General features: G+C 43.1%; 1 protein-coding gene across 1 annotated transcript in view; it reads right to left on the reverse strand.

Annotated features, from left to right (window-relative positions):
• The window catches only part of CDK5RAP2 (CDK5 regulatory subunit associated protein 2), a 723544-nt gene that overhangs the window by 389473 nt on the left and 308356 nt on the right, over nucleotides 1-25715 (reverse strand). The window contains exons 20-21 of the mRNA XM_085609970.1: nucleotides 23778-23906; nucleotides 12329-12504 (exon numbers count right to left, since the gene is read on the reverse strand). Coding sequence (XP_085466096.1) covers nucleotides 12329-12504; nucleotides 23778-23906 — 305 coding nt within the window. The remainder of the gene's footprint in view (nucleotides 1-12328; nucleotides 12505-23777; nucleotides 23907-25715) is intronic.

Consider the following 25715-nt stretch of genomic DNA (forward strand, 5'->3'; position numbering starts at 1 on the left):
GTGAATACCTTGTCGGGTGGCCCCCAGTTATCGCGAGGTGGTGCAGACTCCGCGGCAGGATGGCCGCGAATACATTCAGCTCCAAGATGTGTCCATCAGTTGAGTCGCACACGGCCAGCAGCAGCAATAGAACTCTCTTTCCATGGTATGGACGGAAAATGGCGAAGTGGGTTCAGCGTTTGCACACACCGTTTCCGTTCAAGCCTCTGAAGAGAAGCATATGGTGCTTCGAAACGCGTCAGGCAATTCTATTACGGAGCGGCTTCTACAAGCGGATCCTTGTCCCTGCCTATCATAAATAAAGCTGCTGATCGAGTGCAACTCACCAGGTGGACAACCTTTGGAGCAGAATATATATATAATGATGAGTTGAGCTATAAGAGAGTGACAAAAAAGGTATTTGATGACAGCACGAATGCATACCGGGCTCTCCTCAACAAATGGTACCACAGAGGCATGCTGAGTAAGGAAGAATATGCCTTTTTGGAGTGTAAACATCCTCGTCTACCCACGTTTTATCACCTTCCTAAACTGCACAAAAATGCAACTTGTCCTCCTGGTCGTCCTATTGTTTCGTCCCTGGGAAACTTAACGGAACACATGTCCAGGTTTGTGGACTATTTCCTATTTGAATTTGTGTCAAAACTGGTCTCGTACATCAGAGACACTAAGGATTTTTTGACACGAGTGGAGAATTTGATTTGGGATGAGGACCTAGTGATGATAACACTAGACATCTCGAGTCTCTATACAAGTATTGATCACTTGCAGGGAATTGAAGCTGACAGATTTTTTCTAGGAACGAGACCGATTAACTTGGTTGAACACAATAAGATGCTCGTTGAATTAGTGGAATTCTGTCTCTGTAATAACATCTTTCTATTCCAGAAACAACTGTTCAAACAAATACGCGGTACTGCGATGGGCACCTGCTTTGCCCCCAGCTTACGCAAATCTTTTCGTGGGCTGGTGGGAGAAGCAGGTGGCCTGGGCAGAGAACAATGAAAATTGGACCCGCAGGGTACTAAGCTGGAATATATATATAGATGCTTTGTTTATCATCTACAGAGGCACAGAGCAATCAGCCAAATAGTATATCAGTGTGCTCAACACCAATTACCTCAATTTAAAATTCACAGGAGAAGTAAGCAAGGTATCTATTAACTTTCTGGACCTTAAGGTTTTCCCTGCGGAGGGCAGACTGTGCACTTCTTTGCACAGAAAACCCACCACAGGGAACTCCGTATTACACGCGAGCAGTTGCCATCCTGGGAAAACAAGTATCCCATATGGCAAATTATTGAGAATAAAAAGGAACTGCTCACGTAACTGTGATTATAAAGCAGCAGCGAAAGAGAGCATAAAGAGATTTGAGGTCAGAGGTTATCGAAAGGAGACCCTAGAGGAAACCAGGTCGAATGTAGACAGAAAGCCTAGACTGGATTTGATATCCAGTAGTGATACCAATGTAAATAAAGAGAAAGATGAAAAATCCAACAATCTGAGGATGATTACGGAGTATTCTAGTGATGTTTCGGTCATCAGACAAATTTTTGCAAAGAATTGGCATATTCTAAAATCTGACCCAATAGGGAAGGAATTACCTAAAGCACCTCTCATGACATTCAGGAGAGCTAGATCACTACGTAACAGTCTAGTCCAAAGCCACTGTGTTAATGAAAACAAACCACTATCCTTTGGAAGGTTAGCTGGGTTCTATCCATGTTTAGAATGCAGGGCCTGTAAAAACAGTAAAACGGTGTTGGAGTACACAGTGCCCGGGATGAAGGAACCCAGGAAAATCAAGAGGCTCATGAATTGCAACACAAGCCACACGGTATACTGTTTAGTATGTCCGTGTGGCTTGCGTTACATCGGAAGTACGATCCATCCAACCAAAATACGTATTTTGGAACATCTCAGAGCCATTCAAAATAAGGATGTCACCTACCCGGTGGCCAGGCATTTCGAGATGTTACACCAAAGTAATAGAGACTTGTTGAGTTTTTTTCTGTATTGACCAGGTGCCCACCAATGTGAGAGGTGGTGATGGACAACTGCAACTACGTAGATTGGAGTCGAGACATATCATCGACAACCAAACTAAAATACCAGGAGGGTTAAACAGTGATGAAGAGATGGCTGTTCATTTATAACATCTTTAAAATCATAAGTGTACATATATCTGCTGCATGTGAATCCAAATTTACTGCTATTAACAATTGATGTTGATAATGCTGTTCTGTTCATTATTTTTTGTTTGTTATGTACTTTCCATACAGGATAGATCAATAACATTGAGAACAAAAGCCCATTCAGGGCAAGATATTTTTATGATCTAAATATTAGTGCAGGTGAAATGTAACACAATAGAAAGGCACATCTAGGGCGAGATTTTTGTTGCGTGAACCTACATACTGCAAAGTTCTTATACTATTAACGAACCAAATGCATGTTTACAAATGGCCGACACCTTTGACTGAAGTAAGTCTGGTGTCCTTTGTTTTTGTTTAGCAGTTGGGAATATTTAAGTCTGCTTTATGTCGGCGCCCGCCACTATTGAAAAAGGCTGCAGCCGAAACGCGTCTGGTCGTGTTAGAGATCCCAATAAAATCTGGGAAACTACGTTCCTGTGAGTTCTGGTATTTCATTGTACCGTGAGCCTTGGATTTTGAATCCGCGCGGTATCCGTCACCGCGCTATAAAGCACCCGGCCGTGAGTGAAGGGAAAAGCAAGACAGAAATCTGAGCGCGATATATATACATACATTTTCACGGATCGCCACCGTGAGGTAGTTGCACCCGGAAGCAAGTGAGCGGCGGCGTTTGGCGAAAACTGGTACAAAATATATATATATATATATATATATATATATATATATATATATATATATATATATATATATATATATATATATATATATATATATATATATATATATATATATATATATATACATATATATATATATACACACACACACACACACACACACACACAGACACACACATACAGTACACTAGAAATTTCTAAGCTTACATTTTATACTTGTCTACATATTATTTCTACCTACTTAGCTTTCACTTGGCCTCAGCTTCTCTTCGAGGAATTTGTATTTCTTCTATTTAAACTGCTACATGTTTTAATTTACTATTCAATCAAGAAAAACAAACTCTGTATTATCTCCGTTAGTCTTTGTGTGTATTAACCTTTTAGCTTCTAACTCCTTATTCTTACCTTGAATAACTCTTGTTTTAACCTTGTATTAATATAAGTTGTTTTATTATAATTTATTACTTCTGAACAATAGAAATCTTTTTCTTTTTCAGGACTACAAGAACTTGTGCTACCAACAACTTCTGACTCAACTGGGCTGCTGGTAAGTACTTAAGCTAAAATATACTGTCAAACAAACCCATGACTGCTTGTCCGCTGAAATCACTGAAAACTGCTTTGTACTCTCAACACACTTTGATTCATGTGCTGCCAAGGGAACTAAATAACGATGAATAACTTCATAACACTCGCTATGGATTTCACGGTCTGTTTGCCTCAGGCAATTCGTTATTTAACCTGTGCCTTTGCTCACACGGAAACTCAGTGAAACTAACAAGCGCTTTAAACTTCACACGGAAACTCTGTAAACCACCAAACTCATTAATCAAGACGTGCCATTTCACATGCGCACAAGATACAATGTTTCCCCACAAGTATTTCTAGTGCGTAATGATCTTTCTTACTCAAGCGCTCAATCAAAAATAATATCGCAAGCGCAACACAGTTCAAAAGGAACGGTCTTACTTGAAGGTCTGTAGAATCTCTGAAAAGCGTTTTCTAGGAATTCACTCAACGCTACAACTAAAGAAAACGACGAGTCTGCGACTTTTCTACCCCAGCTAGCTTTTGCACCGCTTTAAGTTATGCTGCCTGTTCTTCTGGAATCTCAGGTGTAGTGCGAGATTCTAGAGGCAACGTTCTGGCACAATCCGATGGGTGCACCTGGGGACTGGGAGATACACTAGACTGCTGACCTTTCCTGACTGCCGCCATCTTGGAATTTCACCTTGTACTACCTCACCCCATTTGTCTTACCTTGCGAGGGATTTTATTAATAAATACATTCAATGACTTCCTTTTCCTGACTGAAGGACAGAGGGTTTTGACAGTTCAACTGTTCTCCTTTCTTTACAACTAAAACTGGGAGGGCAACTGGCAGGTTTTATCCACAACTGGAGACATCTCACTTCCGATGCATGAGTCCTTCAGATGGTCAAAGGATTAGAGATAGAATGCTACAGCACTCTCCAACAGGCAACCAGACCAGCAGGCCTCAACCTCTTTGCTTTTCTGATCAAGAATCCGCTCTCAACTCCTGAGAGCATCTTTTTGAGAAAGACGCCAATTCACCGACGGCCCTCCACCCGAATAGATTAGTCAGCAGTCTTTTTCTGGTGTACATAAGAGGCGGGGCCACTGCCCCATCATAAACCTGAAGGAGTTCAACAAGTGGCTGATCGATTGCCATTTCAAGATGGAGAGTATCCATATATTAAGAGATCGTCTAAGGCAACAGCACTGCATGGTACCCCTGGACTTGAAGGACCCTAATTTTCCTCCCCACCAACAGTTTCTGCAGTTAGTTTCTGTGGCAAGGGTAGGCTTACAAATTCAAGACTCTTTCTTTTGGACTCTCTTTGGTTCACTGGTTCCAAGTTGCTAAGGTTGGTCATAGAGAGCTTATAGGCCCTGGGAATACGTTTGATCGTCTATTTGGACTATATCCTTTTGATGGACCTTTACCAGAAGAATTTATCAGGTTATCTTCAACTGATGGTGGACCTCTTACAGGGCTTTGGGTTAATCATCGACGAGAAGAAATTTCACTCCAGCCAAAAGGACAACATTGCTGGGATTTTCATTAGATTCCAACAAGGCCACACTGAGCCTTCCATTGAGAAAGGCGGCAAAGACGAGGCAGCATCTTCGGAAGAAGCTTTGACATCAAAAGACCTCCTTGCACCAGATCGCCAAGATAGTGGGCCTGTTGTCATCATCGATCCAGGCAATATTTTCTAGTCCGTTTTATTACAGGGGCCTTCAAAGTTTAATAGCATATCATCTGCGAAGGTGTCTAACATACTCAGTCAGTTGACGGGTAAGGACAAGGAGGAAATGGAGTGCATGGAATGGACAAGCAATCTTCGGTTTGGATCAAGCTATCCTTTAGAGCCAGATGCTAGCGAGAGTGGCTGGTGTGTGGCAAACTGTCCTCAGAAGGACAATGGTCTGCACAACAACGACAGCTACATCATTTGCCTGGAACTTCTGGTAAGACCAAGAAAAAGGTGGATTGCTGTGTCCTGCTGAAAATTCCCCCTTTTCAGGATCTTCTCCTAGACCGCGTAAGGAATCACGCACCTGGTGATGGCTGAGAAACTTAATTTCATGTCAAGGAGATTTACAAGGAACAATGGAAAGTCCCTCCGATTTCAAGAGAGGATGAAGCACGGAAATGGACACTTACACTGTTTATGAAGAACAAAACAAACATAAGAACTGATGCACAAGGATAAGCGTGCCATTGTAGCAGCTGAGTCTGCTTATTTTTCTGTTAAAAGCAGGCCAGTATTTAGCACCGGTAAGAACTTTTCAGAGTCTTTCCACCACCCCAGTCCAGCATAGTTTAGATAGTTCACAAGGTTTCTACAATAGCGTCACAGCTCACTTTAGGGCAAAAATCTTGAAGATTGTGTGCGATCTAATTCCAAAGGACGATGGCCCCCCCACCCCCCATAAATAGTAGTGAGGAGGCAATTATTCCTGCCTAATCTGCCACCCAATCAGCTTTTCCCCATCTCCTTTTTAAAAGTTAAAGAGCTTCTCTTGCATTTAAAATCCGGGTCGCCAGATGACCCTTGCCCTCCCAGAATTCTTCAACTGGCTCCGGATCAGATTGCCTCCTTTCTTGAAAAAGGTTTTAACCAAATTCTCATTACTGGGATCTTTCCCCCTTCTTGGAAGGAATCAGTAGTCCACACCCCTAAAAAAGAAACCCAATGGAAACCCTGAGGACCTTAGCAGCTTGTATCCTATTTCCCTGCTGCCTATGAAGATCCTTGAAAAATATATTAATGAGGTACTGATGGAGACGCTGATTACACTGCCAGGTGGATCAGGGAGGATCTGCTATACTAGTACTATTGGATCTCTCAGCGTCATTTGATATGGTGTCCCCTTCCTGCTTGGTACACAGATTGCGCCTGGAGGGTATGAGGGACTCCGCCCTGGCCCTGCTGGAGTCATTTCTCACGAATAGGACTCACACAGTGAGCTGTGGGCATTTCAGGTCAGAATCTTACCAGCTGGCTTGTGGGGTTTCACAGGGATTCTCCCTCAGCCCAACTTTTTTTAATCTGTACGTTGCCCCTTTGGCAAAACTGATCAATCTTTTGGCTTCCAAGTATTATCATATGCGGACAACACCCAAATTATTGTCTCTATTAAAGATGACATATGTGAGGTAGAGGATAGGTTCAAATTCTGCATGACAAAAAATGGGTATCTGGATGAATGAGAAATGGCTAAAACTGAATGCCAATAAGATAGAAAGCTAGAGATACTGATCTTTGGTGAGCAAAGATCGGTATGGTCTGAATTGTGGTGGCCAGATACTTGTTGCCCTTTGCAACGCCTGGTACCCAAAGTTAAAAATCAAGGAGTAATCTTTGACAGTATCTTCTCTTTCGACTCTTAGGTCAAGAGGACAGTGAGCACCTGCTTTCTTATCATTAGAATCTTAAAAAAGATCTTCCCTTTGATTCCTGTTGAGCTTAGGGTAGCAGTGGTTATCACCCCGATTACTTCTCGGGTGGACTACTGCAATTCTCTGTATTTAAATATAAATAAATCTACTCTCAATAGATTTCAGATCATCCAAAATGAGGCTGCTTACTGGGTTCTGGATATCCCTAAACGTTAGGGATGGCATTTGGTTTCTTCATTGCCGATCAGGAAAAGTGTGACATTTAAAGCTGAGTGTTTGGTTAAGATTGCCCTAAGATTGGTTTTCCAATGGTTTACTCCTAACAGACTGTTGAAATCGTCCTCTCTTAGGAAGGTGAATACCCCAAAATTTCAAATAGTCAAATGGGGAGGACGGTCCTTTTTGGTAGCTGCAGCTAAGTTGTGGAATGTGCGGCCTCCCGGTATTGCTAGCATCACTTCTCATACAGTTTTCCATAACAAACACAAAACCTGGCTTTTTTTCCCCTTCTGTGATGGTTGGTGTGATGTCCTTCTAACTTTAACTGATTCTTCCTTTGTTGCTAGCACTTTGACACCCTTATATATAATGCACTCTATAAATTCCAAAATATAAATGGAAATGATACTGTGTGAAAAGCTTGGGCATATGGGACGGTTAAACAATACAGATACACCTGGACAAAATGCTTGAGGAGTGGGCGGAGGTTTGGGGGACTTAGTCGCTCGGAGTCTTGACGTCTGTTCTTGTGCTTGCAGTTTTGACAAATCAGATGTTCTTGATGTGGATCTAAACCTAATCTTGAGTTGATGTTGTAGCTTTGGGGCCCATACTCCAAAAGGAATCGAAGTCCTTGACACTGTGGTCCTGCCCACAAGAAACACAATCAAATATAATGCAGGTCTGTGATGAACATTTGCCCATCACAGTCCCTGCAAGGTTTAAACCCTGAACGTTTTGGTGAAGAAATCATGTAAATGCACCTGAAAAAATTAGAAAAAAAGTTGACAACCGCTGATTAATCTTTTTAGGAGAGTTGAGCACTCCTAAAAAAAGGCGAATTACATCAATTAATTGACATGGGTCGTTGTATGGCTCCAGTTACATCTTTGGGTTACACTTTGGTTGCCGAGCCAGCACCCTCTATTGGGGTCGAGAGCTATTAAAAAGTTTCCAGATTCAGCATGACATCTTGTAAGAAAGTGCTCTCTTTTTGCATGGTTGCCCCACTTTTTGCTAAACTGCAGATGTACTTTGACTGAGTGTGCCCTGGGTTCCTGCCAAACAGGTACCCAGGGCCTATGTTCTTTCCCTAAAACTGCATTAAGACAAAACCCAACTGGCACTCTTTGGCCACAGGTCAGTCCCTTGTAAATGGTACCATAGGTACCAAGGGCACTGTGGCCAGGGAAGGCCTCCACGGGCTGCAGCACTTATTGAGCCACCCTTAGAGGCCCTGTACCTTTACACACACACATTACCATTGCAGGCTGCGTGTTTTGGTGCAGAACAAAGTGAAGAGTCGACAAGGCACACATCCCTGTGTGGCATGCCTACAACCCACTGCCATGGCATAGGTCTGCCACCCCTCTAGCTGGGTGCACTTTACAAGTCGTGAGGGTACAGGTGCATGAGCCCTGTACCCCTACAGTGTCTAAGCCAATTCTTAGATATTGTAAGTGCAGTAATGCCATTAAGCATATCTGGTGCTGGGAGTTTGTCATTACGAACTCCACAGCACCATAATGGCTTTACTAAAAACTAGGAAGTTTGGTATCAAGCTTCTCAGCACATTAAACCCACACTGATGTCAGTGTGGCCTTTAATGATAAATGCAATCAGAGGGCATCTTAGAGATGCCCCCTAAAAAAAAACATAACACTAGTGTCCTGGCTGAGTGGCTGCTCGCCAGCTGCTACCACAGGCATGTTTCTGGACGTTGGGGTCTGAAACAATGCACATCCTGGGACGAGGTGCCAAGACTCCTCCCCCAGGAGGGGCAGGGTTCACGAAGGGGACGCTTCAGAGGCTTGCTGCCTTCGTGAGCTACCCCAGCCATTTGCTGCTTCCAGCAACCGGCCCCCACCGGTTCTGGCCCCCACTATGGGTGGGAGAATCGGCAGGAAAACCAAGTGAGGAAGGGAGGTGTGCCCACCTTTGCCAACCCCACCCCTCAGGTGGAAGAGGCGAGATGAAGCACAACTCTCAGTCCCCGCCATCTTGCAGATGGGCAGGCCCAGCCAACCAAAGAGGCATATGCCCCCCTCCCACTGGAGGGTGGCATAATAGAGGGTGTACCCACCCCAAGGCAGGACCCATTGGTCCCGACCTTCACTTACCTGTAACACCCCTAAATCTTGTATTTAGGAGCAACCCTGAACCTTGCCTCCTAAGAAAAGAACCGACCAGAAGAATGTGGCTACAGCCAAATATGCAAGTGCACCACTCTGCACCCAATGCCTGAATTCGAGTGGCCCAACACCACAAGGAGGTCTCCCCGGCAATCCTGACCTGAGATCTGGTGATCTCTGACCTGCCTCTAATCTCCAGCCCCTTTCTGGAGGATCCCCTCATACAACAACCAGAGCTGGTAAAAAAAAAAACGCATAAAGACAACCCTGCACCAGATGTCCCACAGCCTTGGGTGTCCCAACCGACGGTGTCCCTGCATTCCCAGGTATCACAACTCACCTCTCAAACCGGTGGTCACGTCCAGTAGATCTACATCCCGAGCCTGCAGTCTCTGTTGCAACCGGAGAATCCAGATTTAAATAAAAAGGACACCCGACGCCAAAACAGCACCCTGCACCCAGCTGCCCCTGAGGGTGTACTTTGGGTGCTCACTCAGATCCCCCTTTGCTTAACACCAGGAGCTTTGCCCCCACAACCTTGTGGCCTGCGTGTGAGAAGCACCAACCGGAGGCCCCCTATCCCTTAAGAATAACATTGAGCCTCAGCACTCTGCATCCGGCCACCCTACTGCCGCTGAGGGTGCTTTGAGAGTGCATCCTTGACACCGAGGGAACCCTGGTTCTAACCCCAGAAGACCGAACCCAAGTACTTACCTTGAAAGCGATAACTTAATTTCCTCCCATAGGACTGCATTGACTGGTTTCTTGTTAAAATGGGTCTTGTGTGGAGTTAGTTTTGTATGAGAACTTGAAAAACTGGAAATATCTGAAAACTGCTCTACTTATCTTTTCTCCAGGAAATGTCCCAGTGTGATATCTAGGCATATCCCACTGAGTAGAAAAATTAATCCATAAAGTAATCTGAAAAGTAATCAAAAGTAATCTAGCAGAAATTTCAACTGTATTGAAAGTATTTACAAACCTGTAACAAAGTAGTTTTCATTCAGCGTGCTTGCATTGTTTAACCTGCCTTGAAAAGTACCTTTTACACTTACCTGTGCCACGCTTGCTTAGTTTTAGAAAATAAATAGAACTAAATATTTTTATACTAACAAATTGGTCTGAATTCAGTCTTTGAGTGTGTGACATCATTTGCTGCCAGAGTGTGTACAAAAAATGCTTAACACTACCCTCTGATAAAGCCTTATTGCTTGCCAACACTACCACAAATAGAGAGTATGGTGCTATCTACTTTTATCTTTGCCTTCCTTGGGGGTTCCACTGGACTCTGTGCACACCATAACTCATTTTGGTATAGTATTTACAGAGCCAGCTTCCTAAACATCTGGTAGTTTAAAAGGTGGAGCATATGTATCCATCATAAATAACTTTATCTCAATTAAGTCAACCCCTTAGTTTGTATCAGCATTATTTTCTCTCTATGGAAAACACTTACTGGTCTTTGAAGACCAAGAACTTATATCTCACTAACCCTTCTTAAGGTAACATCAAACAACGTTATTTCCATGCTACCAGGAAGCCGTTACGGGATCTAGATGCTTGAATAGTTTGTCCACTGAAGAGGGAAAACAAATTCAATTGGAAGCAGGGTCTTTAATGATATCAATGGATAAGACTATTGTTAAGGCTTCTATTTGCCTTATTTATCAAACTCAAATGGTAACCAGAAAGGCTGGTATCCAGAAAGGCAGTGACAAATAGGTGATTATATTTACAAGACTCCATAAAGATTCTTAAATTAAATAGATATATCATGCATGTTAAAACTGTCTAAAGGACTGGAAAGGGTTAAGGACATTTTCAAGAAAACAGTGGGACATGTGAAGCCATTTGTATTTAGACTGACTGGGGAGTCTCTCCAGACAGCACATCTGATCAAAATGTTTGTTTCTGAAAAGTCCTAGGAGTTCTTGCACTAGTTTTCCTAGAACCAAGCTCTCCCATTCAGATACGGTAAGAGGGTTAAAGAATCATTCACCCACTGCTGAATAAAAAGACCTGAAACCAGAGGAAGTGCCAGTATTAAGACAGAATCAAGACTAAAAAGTATATCTTTCTCAGCTACAATGGGGCTGGTTCAAAATGTTATGAAATGCTCACATTGTTGGAAAGCACTGTCAATTATGGGTGTTTTTGGACAGGTGTTTTTGGATAGAGCAAGAGTTTGGGACAGGTGTTTAATCTAAAAGAACTGCTTTACATTGGCACAAGTTATCCTAAAATTCTGGCATCAATCAGGTCCTCCAGGACCAAAAGGTGACATCCCCTGCAGAGAAGAATTTGCCAGCTTAACTCAGCGGGAGAGCATCTCCCATGAAATATTTTCCTTTTTGCATGCTTTATGTGAATTAAGGATCCACAAGTTTAATGCTAAATAAGGACATTGATGAATGGCCTGTGGCACAAAGACTGGCCAAAAACAATCTTACTGATTCAACTGATTTTTCTTCTAGTCATGAGGGGCTCAGCAAAATTAGCTCATGATGTCTGTCCAAATGCTCCTTCTGCCCTATAAGAAAAATGTTCTTAATCACCTGCTTCATAAATGAATAGCCAGGACATGCAGAGGTCCCTTTGTTCATCAAAGCAATGCTGTTGCAGAACCTTTGAAGCCTTCAACAACTTTCCATTGCAAGAAAGGAAGAAACAACTTGAGTTCTAGGTACATAGTTTGTAACATGAGTTGATTTAAGTTGTGCTCGGTTTCCTGAGTTGAACATAATCTATGGTTGTCCAGGCTCCAACAATGAGATCACATGATGTAATAAAAAGAATTTGCTATTATTGTTTATGTGACTGGTGATGAAAAGGGCCAACGTATAAATAGGTTCAAATCAAGAAGTCAACTTTGAAACAATAATCCACTAGACAACAGCATCAGAATCAATCGGAAAACTGAAAATTCAAGTCCACCAATGTGGTACGTATATAAGGGGGAGTGGATATTCAATGCAGAACATTTAAATCAAAGACCAAATGTTTTATGGGACACCTTTAGTATATTAAGACTACAGGCAAAAATGATAGTCATGTTGGCAGTGTGTATAAATTATGACAATTTATGATTTCAACTTAAATTCGATATGTTTAACTTTACTAAGTAAAACAAATGGCAGGCTAACTTTTAAATACAATTTTACCAGGACAAACAAATTTGAAAAAAGAAAAATGTATTTGCAGTTTAACACTAACCTTAGCTGAAGAGCACAATTTGTACTTTGATCTATAAGAGCTGCATTATTTTGAAGTAAGTCGAGTTCTTGTCTTTCGGTGGGCTTCTCATCATTGTCATTTGAGGATGTAGGTTCTGTCTCTTCACTAAGAAGTCCATCTTTAGGCACAGCATTTAAATATGCAAAAGGAATAAACTGTAATAGGCAAGAAATGGTTACTAATAAACTAAAATTATTTACTAAACACATCTAATCATCTCATCTGAGAATTTATTCAACTATGATTGACATACTGCAACTTGGATCATCTTGGCCAATTCAACAGGTTGGCTAGAATTGTTCCACTTATATGGAAACATAATTTGCATCATATGGATCCCTGGTGAGTTGGGAGGATGCAAACCCACAGCTGACAGTGGGGTAAACCTAGCAATCCACTGGTCTCATGACATACTGTAAGAACTTATTTTAGTTTTTTATATATCCAAGAAGCAATCTACAGAAAGTACTTATAAGCACCTCATCAATCTAGTCATCTATACTACAAAGGAGATTGTTTTGTAACCCTGGGTTGATAACTTTTCAGTACATTGTGTCTTTATTCTGATGCAGCAGAATGAAACTACTATTTACCCCCAAGCCCTTCTGTTTTCGGTTGAATTACTTCTCCAATACTCACAAAAGAGCTCCAATTCCTGTATTTTTTATTTTCCCCTTTAGCTTTGTAAACTCAGACTACAGATGTGTTCATTAATAAGACAGGTGAAACTGTAAACTGCATCTTGGTCTCTACATAAGCCCTCGCTGTTAAAAAGTCCTCCAACAATTCTGGTCACTTCTACATGTGTTTAAGTGGTGAAATGCGATACCTGGTATCCTGAGTTGTGAGGCTGGTGTTCTCTCTGAGGCCAAATCAAATGTAATATAAAAAGGAGACCCTTCTCCAAGCTGAGTTGTGAACTTGAGATTCCTCATATAATGTCCTTTAGCTTATGTGGGAGAGCCAATGGAATACACAATTTGTAGGTGTTTTAATTTCTATTATAGAGACATTATGGTCCTTATCCCAGAGGACAACAGCAAAGGCCAGGTGGTCTTCCCTATGAAGTGAGCTAACTAGTGGAAGCAAGAGCCATGTTACCTAGCTGACCAGAACCAAACCTTAGACAACTGATTTGCTTTGCAAGAGGGTTGATGACCTGCAGGGAAAATTCCAGATCTGCAATTGTGGGCAGCCTGCATTACTCCTACCTATCCGTAGCTTACCTGGCTTTGTAAGAGAATTTAGCACTATATTTCAAGCCCAAAGGAATGGGTTCCCTAACTCTTACCATAGTGCCCTTCGTTGCGGCCAGTCAACCTTATTCTGGAACCATCTGATCCATCTTTATGCCCCTTTTGATGTCAGAGACATCACAGTTTTCAGACATAAGTTAACCCGTAAACCTAAATGCCTGCTCCACCATTTGCTAGTGGTAATCTGAGTGTTTAGGACAGGGCCCAGTGTCCATAAGTGCCCCCACCACCCAAATCTGCAACAAGGTATTCAAGAGCTACCACTCCTTCAAAATAGATAACTGACATTGGCTCTGTATTCTGCGACAGTGGAGCACCTGGATTCTTAAATCAGGAATGTCTACATTTTTCTATGAAAAGAGTGGTCTTTGCCGACTACCTCTTGTTCTGTACTTTCTTTTGTGGTGAACAATTGAAGCTGACTTTAGTGAAAATTATATTATTTCAACAACAATTAACTCGAATTGCTTTTTAAAAATAACAAATGTTGCATTCTTCTGGCATGTTTTCCAATAAGAGAATTTCTCAAAATATTTACTTTTCTTTTGAAATGTGTTTTGGAATTCCGCACCGTGGCAGTGATATCTTTATGTTTATGAACATCAAAAGCAATTGTCTGATGAACATCAGGTTTGTTATTTGAGGCGAAGATTATAAGCAAACAAGAATTAAAAACGTTGTTTCCTTTCAGCGCTCCTTCTATCATCCCTTTGTGTTTGCTTTGTTTGCCTTAAGTTGGCAGGGTATGCCCGGACGTGGGCCCCTTGCTCACTTTGCCACTGGATTCAAGCTACCCTGGCTGATATGGGGTGATGCCTCAAAACCAGTCCCAGGATGCTTGTTTGCCAGTCCAGGGAGGACCTGGCTTGGAAGTTCGGGCTGGACTGTTCCCATGGGGCACAGGGTCAAGGCTGATTTGCATATGGCTGGGTCCAAACTGGAATGGCGTGGCGAGCAAAATATCGATGGATTAAACCCAGATCTGTGACTGGGGTGAATGTTTGACAATGTTCAACATTCCGGTCATCATCTTTTTGTGTTGCATAAACATACATTAACCAGGTACAAAGGACATCTATAAGAATTAGAAGAGGAATACCCGATGGAAGAAAGGGTACGGATGTCACCACTGCACACACATGCAAATTCACACATTTACTGAACACTATTGAATAGCTGCCACTGACCCCTAGACAGACTTAAAGAAAGGTGGAAACAAGACATGTATAGGATAGAGAACACAGCCTGGGTAGAAGATTGTAAACACCCGAGGGAAGTTGCTATAGGAGCGAGTTTTAGGCTGGTGCAACTGAAAATACTGCACCATGGACCAGGTTATATATCACATTGCTAAGTCAGACAATAACAGGTGCCCCAGTGAATGTCAAAAGGAAGGCACAGTGACACACTTTATGGTAGTGCCTGCAACAGCAGGCATATGCCACCTTCTTACAAAGACCATGGAATTTGAATGTACAGGTGGTATGCTATGGACTACTGGCGGAACAGTCACTGTAAAGGCATACTTTGTTATTTTGTAATGTCGCATTACTGGTAGCCTGGCAAGATCTAGTCAAATTACGGAGAAGCACACAATTACCCAGGTGAAACAATGGGAATAAAATAGGGATTTGTGTATGCGGGTAGAAGAAGCTGTGTAATTTGCACAAGGGTTCCCTCGAATATTTGGGAAGATCTGGTGTCACGGGAAAGAATGAGGTGAACCCTGCCACCCACTGGCGTGGGGTGCTCCCTGACGCTCGGATTAGGAAGGTTTCGAGGTGGAAGCAGCGGGGGTGGAAGTGGACTGCCCCGCACTCTAGTTACCAGACCCGCCCCTGCGGAACCCATGTACGCGGCCTCGCTGAGGCTGGCTTTGCACAGGCTTGCTGGAAGAGCGCGCCTGGGCACCCCTGCCCTGGCCACGAAAGGAACGAAACCCCGTCGTGGCAGGGGTTTTCGAGGAAAGACCCAAAGACTTGGCTGTGGCACGAGAGTCTATAAAGCGCTCCAGGGCATTGTCAGCCTTATCACCAAAGAGGCTGGAGCCATTAAAGGGCATGTCCATGAGCGAGCTCTGGACATCGGGCGAGAAGCCAGTGGAACGTAACCAGGCGTGGCGCCGTAACGCCACAGTCGTGGAAATCGCCCTGCCCAACGTATCAGCGGTGTTCAAACCACACCTGATGGCAAACTTCGCTGCATCCTTGCCCTCTGCAATAGCTTGGGAAAGGACAGCCTGGACCTCCTCAGAGCACTGAGGCAGAACCTCCGCCACCGAATCCCACACTGCGTGGGAGTAATGGCCCAATAAGCAGGCGATATTAACCAATCTCAACCCCAAACTGGCTGAGGGGAAAAACCTCTGCCATATTGGTCAAGCCGCTTAGAGTTCTTGTCCAGCAGAGCCGATGGAAAGGCACTCTGCGATGTCGAGGCCTGAATGACCAGGCTCTCAGGCGTGGGGTGAGTGGTCAGGAAGGCGGAATCACCAGGCGCCGGACGATGACACCTAGCGATGTTCTTATCCACCAGCGCCCCCGAGGCCCGCCGCAACCAAGTACCCAAGAGGACTTCGGTAAGGGCCTCATGGAAAGGGAGCAGCGGCTCCGACAACGTAGACTTAGTCTTGAGCACCTCCGTAAGGAGGTTGGTCTTAAGGGCCACTGTAGAGAGGTCGAGGTGGAGAGTCTCCACGGCTCGACGCAGCACCATAGTGTAGGAAGCGCCCTCCTCCATAGTAGCAAACCCCGGGTCAGAAGACAAATCAAGTTCCCCCGCATCTTGAAGGTCATTCACCCAATCCTGCGCGGAGTCACATTTTCGCACAAGGGGGTCCTCGGAGCCATCCCAGTCCTCATCCGGCTCCGGGGTAGAAGGAGCTGGTCGCGGCGGCAGGATCGGAGCCAGTGAGGGGGCCAGCGGCGCCAGGAGCGAGAGCCGGACGGGGCCGAACCGGAGCCCCATCCCAATGAGGATCCCAGGTCGGAACGAAATGGTCCGAGAACCGAGGCAGGGGCGGGATAAACGGCACCCAGTGCGGTGCCTGTGGCGGCGCCAGGGGCAGTGCTGGGGCCGGAGCCAAGGGTAGCGCCAGGGCCAGAGCCAGCGGTGTTGCACCTTGTGGGGCCGGAGCCGCGGGCGGTGGATCCGGTGGCTCCGGGGCTGGCGCCGGAGGCGGTGCCGTCGGGTCAACAGGATCTGGACACGGGACCGGCGTGATCCCGAGGCCTTAACAGGCGGTCCAAGGCAGCAATAAAATCTTGCCGCTGTTCGGGAGTCGCCGACGGACCCAGGTATGGCAGGACTAACAGGCTCCAGAGGAACCACAGGGGCGGAGCCCCTGTCCCCCACATCCGCCTCCGGGGAGCGATGGCGTTGCTTACCGGAATCTGAAGAAGACGACTTCGAGTCCATGGAACGACAGCTGCGGTCCCACAAGCGGCCCCTAGACCCGGAGGGGCGGTGAGAGGAATGCCGGACCTCCAGCAACTTCCGGCGCCGCTCCAGTAATGTCTTCGGAGCCATGGCACGGCAGTCCCAACAATCCAGTCGTGGTCGGTCTCCAGGTAGTAGAGGCAGACATCATGGGGGTCCGCCACCGACATATTACGGTGGCACGACCCGCAAGACTTAAAGCCGGGCATTCCTACGTGCACCAGGAGACAAGACAAGGAGACAAAAGTCTCCAAAAAGTGGTCAAAAAATGACCGAGGTACGTGCTCAATCCGTATCTGCGCTTTCGGCGCGGAAAAAGAAAGAACTGACGTCAGCGCGCATTGGGTGGCGCCTAAGTAGCCTCCGTGACGTCGTCCCGGTCCGCACGACGCCAGTGACAGGCGCGGAACCGCACAGCGCCACCTACTGGAGCGCAGGGGCACTGTTAAGCAGAAAACTTTCCGGATCCAGACTGACGCCTAGGAAACATTCTAAGGTAAGGAATCTATCACTAACGTGTCTCTTTCAGATATATATATATATATTTATTTCCGGGATGCAGCACACCAGAAGAAGAAGCACAAAGTTTATTGTGCACAAACCAAAAGGCGACGCGTTTCGGCGTCAAGCTTTTGTCAAACAATTTCCTGTACATTGATTACCCACTGAAATACGACCAAATGTTAGACATAGAAAAAATACTTCCATATCACGCACCCAAGTTCTTATTCGAAATGTGACAATTGGCAAACACATGCATAAATTATATAAACAAATCAAACATTTGTAATTAGTCAACTTCATTCAATTCGTAAATTCATAAAAAAACTTTGCAGTGTAAGTAGTACCAAAAATCGGAGCGCATGCTCAGCTGGCTGCTTTGTGCTTGTCATTACAATTGTCACTAAATAAATGTTATCAACGTCAAATAACAACAACAACATTCTGTTAAAGCATAGCAATTTGTTATGTTAATATTAAAAATCTACATTCTGTTGACCTACGGTAGTATGTTTAGTCATGACATCACCTCATAACTCTACCAATAATGACAGCGCAATATGCAGTGGAATTAAAATTCGTTTTGTAAGTTCATGTAGCAACCAATAGAGTTTTGTTTCGAGTTACGGCATTCTGGTTTGTGTAGGAGCGTAATCTTAACAAGCGCTTTTATGGCACCCCTGCATTTATTGGGATAAATTTGAATATTGGTATGGCGTGGTTTCTGCAAAATACAAGCAGTAAACTGATGTAGATGATGCCCGAAAACTACATATTTCGAAGCATGCGTATGGCATGTAAGAACTTATCGGATATCCACAGCAATCAGACAAATGCCTGTATGAATGCGGATATCGATGTGTAAGCGGCACCTTTGTAGAATGTACACCACATAAGGTCGCCATTGCAGCAGAATAATAAGAAGATGTTCTTGGTCAGTACTGGGCCCAACGACCAGAATCCTATGCTAAAACTTGTATTGCATTGAACTTGTTTGGCATATAAAATGCACTAATGTGTCGTCTGATAGGATTAATGGGTGATCAAGACAGGAAAGTGGACCTTAGGTAAAGTGCTAAGCAATGGGAACTGTGAGTAGAGAATGTTCCAAAATTAATAGTGATAAGTGTGTAGTAAGTGAAGTAATAAAAGAAAATACGAATACTACGGACCTCAGGTAGAGGATCTATGGATAAGATACCTAGGAAATTAATAATCTGGTATCTAGATAGTGTATCCGTAAATGAGAATACTTATTCGCCTGCCGAACTTGGCATATGTAAGGCTACCAATGACCCAATGTCAATGTCCATGTTAAAATTGTGATGTGACACCTACTTAAACCCATTAAAAATACTGAAGATAGTGAGAGAGCAGTAGTTTGTTGATGGACATGACTTAGCAGCCTATATGGGTGGCAAGTTCCTCTCCCCCATTCAAGCCTTTTCAGTATTTTGCAATCCAATTCTATTATATATTTGGACTCAAGAACCCTGAGGCTTGTCTCCCTGTTACCACCACGTATGTGCGCTGGTATCTTATCAACCCCAAAGAAAAGTAAATGCGAGCATTACTCTTATGTTTCTCAGCAAAATACCGCGCCACTGGATAGCTGAAATCCTGGTTCTTTACAGCTCACATATGCTGTAATATGCGTTGTTTCAGTGGTAGCTTTGTGCTGCCTACGTACCGGAGACCGCAACGGCATTCAAGCACATAGACAGCAAAATCACTTTTGCAATTGATGTTGTGGGCAATTTTCTTGGTTCTACCTAGACTCGTCTCATACTCCTTGCAATTTTTGCCATTCTGACAGGCTTTACATGATCCACACGTAGTGAACCCAGTAGGGGCTTGTAACCAATGTGTATGTGCGGTATATGAAGGGTAGCTGTGGACTAAACGGTCCCGCAATGATCTAGCTCGTTTATATGTCACTTGTGGGCTATTGCCTATTATGGGATCTGCCACTAAAAGATTCCAGTGAGCTCTCATAGCTTTCTTAAGGGCACATGCACCTCTGCTAAAGGTGGTAATCATCCTAGGTGCTTTATTATCTTTTTGTGCAAGCTTTTTGATTTTACTGGAGGATGGGTTTAACAATAGCTCATTCTGTGAGATACTTCTGACCTTATCCTTGGCATTGTATAGTACACTATCCTTGTAGCCTCTGTTCCTGAAATGTGTTAAGATGTTATCTTGCTCAGTCTGGAAATCCTCATTAGTGCTGTATAAAACAATGCAGAATATAAGAGTAAATTTAGACATGTAGATTTACTCATGTGTAAATTCACATTAGAGAATAAGACCCATAGTGTCCTGACCATGTGGTGTAAGGAGTAAACCTAGGCAGTTTATCTCACATGGCGTACCTTGTCAAGCTTGAGAACACCTACAATTGAGGAATTAGTCACAAACAAAAACAATGGATGTATACTCAATTATACAGATGCATCTCCCATGTCCTGCTTTAAGGAATACATGAGTTAGCTTCAAGTTCACTGCAACATAATAGGAGGTCACCTCCGGGTAAAAGAAGTTCTTTTTTCATGGATTACCTGATGACACTGTAACCTCACAGTGTCATATTATACTCTAATGGCTGTGGTCTTAGTTTTCTTTATTTTACCAATTGAACTAAACCTCCTGATGCAATGAAGAGCAAAAGAAGAACTCTGAACTGCAAACATGGCGCCCTGATGACATCAAGCAAGGTGGCAAACCTACATCTCTTTGAATTTGACTCTGTGTGTTGAATGCAGTGTGCACTGAACGTCTCACTGCTCCCCTGCCCCTAATAACTCCAACATTATAAGCAAGTTTAATCTGACATACAACAATGTTATTTATTAGAACCCAGGACTCAGGAACCCCATCACTGATAACCTTAAATTCCCAGGCTAATAATGTTATAAAAGAGAACATGGGATTAACAGAAATTGCAGAACAGTGAGCATCTATGTTACAAGGTATAGGTAGAAAACCATGCACTTCGGAAAGACATAAAGTAGCAGTCCAAGCTGGAAGATAAAGAAATGGGCAGTCCAGGGTCTAAGAATAATGTTTTGGTAATGTAACTTTATTGTTAACTAAGTTTTTAAAATTACTCTAAACTGCACTGTTTTGGCCAAGTCATGCACTACTTCTATAGAAACTGTAGGGAGCTGCATCAATTACTTTACAGGTAAGCATTGTCGATTTTCTCTTACTCTGCAGACAATTTACCAACACCAAGCTAGAATGTGAACTTTCTATACAGATTGCAGCCCTAAAGCAAACAAAGCCTGTAAGTTAAAAGAATAAAAGCAGATGGATTGTCAGTGCAAAGGAATAAGAGACGGATCCTGTTTACATGATTACATTATTAGTTTTTTACGTATTTATTCTTGCACGCTATGTGTACACTATGTCTCTGGCAATGGTGGTTTTACTTGTCTGTATGATCCATCCTTGAGTGTGGGAAATTGCAGTGGCTCCATACTGAAGAACTGACAAGAAACTGCAGCTTGTAAACAGGTTTATTCCTTCACACATCCTGGCATATGCTCCCATTTAGCTAACCTGCTCCAACTAACACCCAGTGTTCCATAGTTTACTCATGGAATACCCAGGAGTAGAACATAGAGCTGGAACGTGGTGGAATTCCGCTTTCCACAATTAGCAACCACACTACAGGAATGCGCCCATCCCACGAAGCCTCCAATGGCAAGTCCCAGTGTTGGATATCATTAATATAAGTTTATTAAGAGACAACATAAGGCAGCGAACTTTGGACGTCAAATCAGCTTCATTGACACTGAAGGACAATGTTGGTGATATGCCACCTAGAAATTGTATTGACAGGATTTCAATGGAGCAGAAAGTCACTGTTAAAGATGTTTAAATTGAGTTCTTTTAGATTACTTCTCAAAAGAAAAGTATGATGTGAACAGTCAAGAAATAAAACCAGACATTGTAAACATTTAACACTCCACAGCCTTTTATTTTACTTACCAATGGCAGCCAGTAGTATTAATATAAAGCATTTACATTGCTTTAAATGTATTAATACTTGTGCCGCTTTGTTTTCACCTTTTTCTGTACTAGGTCCCGTGCACACGTTCCATACACGTTAAAGCAACATATGCTGTTTTAAGATGGTTGCTAAAGACAAGAAAGGAAAGCTTGTCCATATATGAGCTGTTAAAGATAGGGCCATGTTCAAGGAGGAATAGTTAAAAAATTATGCAAAGGAGGACTCTGGAAAACTGCAATTTAACGGCGGGATTTAGGTGCACTCTAACACCTGTTTGAGTTGCATACATTGTTACTACACTTCTTTATTTAGATTAGAAAAAAAAAAGATGTTTTAATGTTAGAAATGTAATTGTAACTCAAATTAAAAATACATAATCTCACCAACTTTTTTCATTAATATTTGGTGGTTATTTGTAGCTTCTTGTATCACTTCTCTGAAGTTCACAAACAATGCAGTGTTTATCCAAGATGGTCACTTGTTTCCTTCGAACTTGAAGGGGGCAGGAAGAGGTGGTGGCTCTACACACCACATCTTTCTTCTGTGTTCGCATCTGGTGGCTCTAGGCATGGTGGGGGGCTTTACCTCATCGTCCCTTTTCCTGACAGTTAAGGGGATATAAAACCCAATGGGGTAACAAGTCTTTTGTAACTCTTGCTTGAAAACAAGTTAAATAAAAGGGGGTGGGGGTGCCGCCTGGCACCCTCTCCAAAAAAGTAAAAGTAAAGTATTTTATTTTACAGCAGCGAGGGCATGGGAAGCAAAACAGGAGCGAGTGGGGGAATGAGATTAGACCAAAGCAACAGGAATGGGGCAGGAAAGGAATTTCTTTTTAAATGCTGGCATGGGGATAGCAATGGACATGGGGGCAAAACAGAGTGCTTGTTCTGAACGGCAAAACCTGCAAAGGGGGAGAGCACGGATGTGGATGAGTAACAAGGAGCGCAAGAGCGTGGTTATATCGGAGGCAGGGAAAGCAGCATACGAGTGAACAATAAAACACATGTACCCTCGAGGAGTGCTTAAAAACAGAAAAAAGTAATTCCTTAAATGTGAGCAGTGGAATGAGACAAGTCACCTAGTCAAAAAAGGTGGTAAAGAAACTAAGATGCAGTGGAGGGTCAAAAACACGAGAAAAAAGGAAAGCCATTGATTGACCAAGCAAACTATAGTGACGAGAAAGCCATCCAAATGGTATGGGCTCTAAGCCCCTCTACGTTTTTGGTATGGTCTTTCAAAAACTGAGAACTACAAGCTGCCTGGAGGCAAGGCTAAAAACCTTCTTTTGGTTCAGGAAGCTGTAGAACTCCAGAAAGCTTGGGTTGTCTGTAAAACCCGAGAATTTAGGTTTAATTCACACCACCGCGGACCCCCCCAAACCCCCCCACCTCCACCACACCGAGGCGGTTAGCGGGAAGAGATACACTTTCCCCGAGTACAGTGTTGGGCTGGCCCAAAAGGCAAATTACCCACTCTGATAAAATCTCATCCAAGATCAGATAGCAAGAAGCCTCAGCCTGCTTGGTCACATTGCCTATCTTTGCGTGAAGTCTGACTACCATCCTAATAATCACGTTTAGATTCCTAAAGTTTAACTGAGCAATTCATTTTAGATACAGCAAAATGAGAAGGAGAAAAACACAAGAATACTCTGAGCAGGAAGAAAAAAAAGGTAACAAATTCACACAAATGTCTGTGGCCCCTTCTGTTATACCAAAGTCCCTCAGGCTGCAAAAAGTGGGCATGCATCCCTGTTGCACCCCCTGGGCACTTTTAATAATACACATGACCAGCCAAGAATGGGGCTGCATGAGCTGGATGCCTACTACTTGCTGGGAGATTTTCAAACCTCAAGAAGCAATTGTTGAAGATGCATAGCACTAAGAGGCCGAAATAGTGTTAGCAATTTAAGTCGACAGGAAATGAATCAGACTTTTAAAACCCAAACTTTTGTTAGTTGGGGCTCACATAATACATAATAACACACACAGAAAAAAATATTGTCGTGCTGCATCAATAAACGTGTTACAACAAACAAATGATGGACGGAATGCTGACAATGCAAACATTCTCCCCCAGTCAAGAGATCTGGGTTAAATCCATCGTTCTTTTGCCCACTACACCACCACATCAATAAACGTAGCACAATTTGCAAAGAATGTAGGAGTGGAACCGTTATGTGCCCTCAAACAATGTAATTTATTTTCAGTAAACGTACCATATCCTCGCTAATTGCATTTTCGGTTTTGTCATCATCCAAATTCTCAAAACAATGGCTGCTCTGCTTATTTGTTTGATCATAATTCCGCGATTGCAGATCCTGTACCAGCAACAACAGCTCTTTCACCTAAGAAATAGAGTTTACATTTATTAATTGGCCTTTTATCCATATGTTATGAACACTTTTTATGAATTTTAACACTAATAATAAAAACAAAGAAGCGTTTGTATTGCCGTCATTGTAGCATTGCCTACCCAACTTCAAAATGAGGAGTTACTGTGTTTTAATGTAAATGACCTCACATAACAGCAACAACAGATCTTCACTGCTACACAGCCACATGTACTGTCCCTGCCAACTAGAGAAACATAATGTGTGGTTTGGCTTGTCACAAAACGCTATATGCCATAATACGTGCCACAAAGGTGCACAATGAGAACATGGTGATGTCAGGAGGTGGAATCTGTAAAGCCATCATGTTGTCTTTGCTAGCCCCTAGTATATGCTCAGGGTAAAACATGGTTCCCTTTCCCAATAGGCACAATCATGGGTTACAAAATCTGTACAGGATAACAGGAGTGCCTTTGCAGGGGCTGTGTACCAGAGACCATCAGTGGGATCTGCGTGGTGTGTGCTGATCCTCCCATATCTCTATGGTTTATTTGCTGTGTACTTTTGCATGGTGACTACGTCACTACTCCCCCAAGTATTTTACAGACATGTCAGGTAGCTTTTGTGGTATATTACCACGGCTCCTTTATAGCATACCTTGCACAGACCATTATGAATTATGTATATAGTATTCCTCTGCCGGCTTAGTGACCGTCTCCCTCACTCATTTTGGTTTTTTTTAATTTTAGCTCTTTCCCTTAAAGGTCATGTGTATAATTTGTAGTACATTGACTGCCTGGTTAGTTTTCTAAACATTGCTTTGAGGCATATTCCTTTTTGGGTCAGGTGAGCAGTATGATGGTATAATTTGCCTTGACTCTTCTCCTCTTATTCATTTCTCTAATTTCCTATATTTATTTATCAGTTGCTATAATTGTGTCCTGATGAAGACCCCATTAAAGGACTTTACGGGGTCGAAACGTCGACTTCACAGTCTTAACCATATTTGCTTTGATTGCAGGACTTTGAGAAACCTAACCAATTTATTTTTCTGTGGGGTTTCACTTTTTGATTGATGTTCTGATGGTTAAGGCAGGCCTTTGTTATGCGCACTGTATGTTTTTTCATTCGCACATTGTTCACTTATTTTCACTCTCACTGCACTGTCACCTGTAGCACTCTCCACATATTGAAATTGTCTTTCTACTCATATAATTTACAGAATGATTACATTTCAAAAGCTTGTTCAGATCTGCATTACATTTGTGACAGCAGGGTCAATAAATCAAGAGGCACAAGGTTTAATAGTTGTCACTGGAAACATGGTTTGTATACTTTCAATATTCCATAGGCAGCAGCACTGGTATATGTGGACACAATTCTGCCAGTTTTTGGTGCTTTTATGATTTTCTACAGACAAGAAGCCTCAATATCCGTGCTAACAATGTAGTACAAACTTGATGGAGTTGTGTTACCTGTGTACTGAAAAGTGCATGCACAAAATTAACATGCTAAAAATGTTTTAAAATATGTAGGGGTCCAACAGATTCTCTCATTGCTGCCTTGTCTTTCACTGACTATTTTATTAACATGTTAAGCAACAAGAAAGCATAAGTCTGTGTATGTTATCAGGAGTGAATGGGCTACCGTGGCGGTGTGATAGGGGATGCTTTTCGGGACAGGGTCTGTATTATGCCTCTGACACTTCAGTATGTGAGGAAGCATGCACTGACTGTTTTCCTCCATGCTGTACCACTTGTGTTCAGAGAGAGATTTTCACTGCAGCCAACCAAGCCTTGGGGGTGCTGCAAAGGGAAGGGTCTA

Source organism: Triturus cristatus, chromosome 1_2, assembly GCF_964204655.1.
Source record: "Triturus cristatus chromosome 1_2, aTriCri1.1, whole genome shotgun sequence".
Taxonomy (NCBI): domain Eukaryota; kingdom Metazoa; phylum Chordata; class Amphibia; order Caudata; family Salamandridae; genus Triturus; species Triturus cristatus.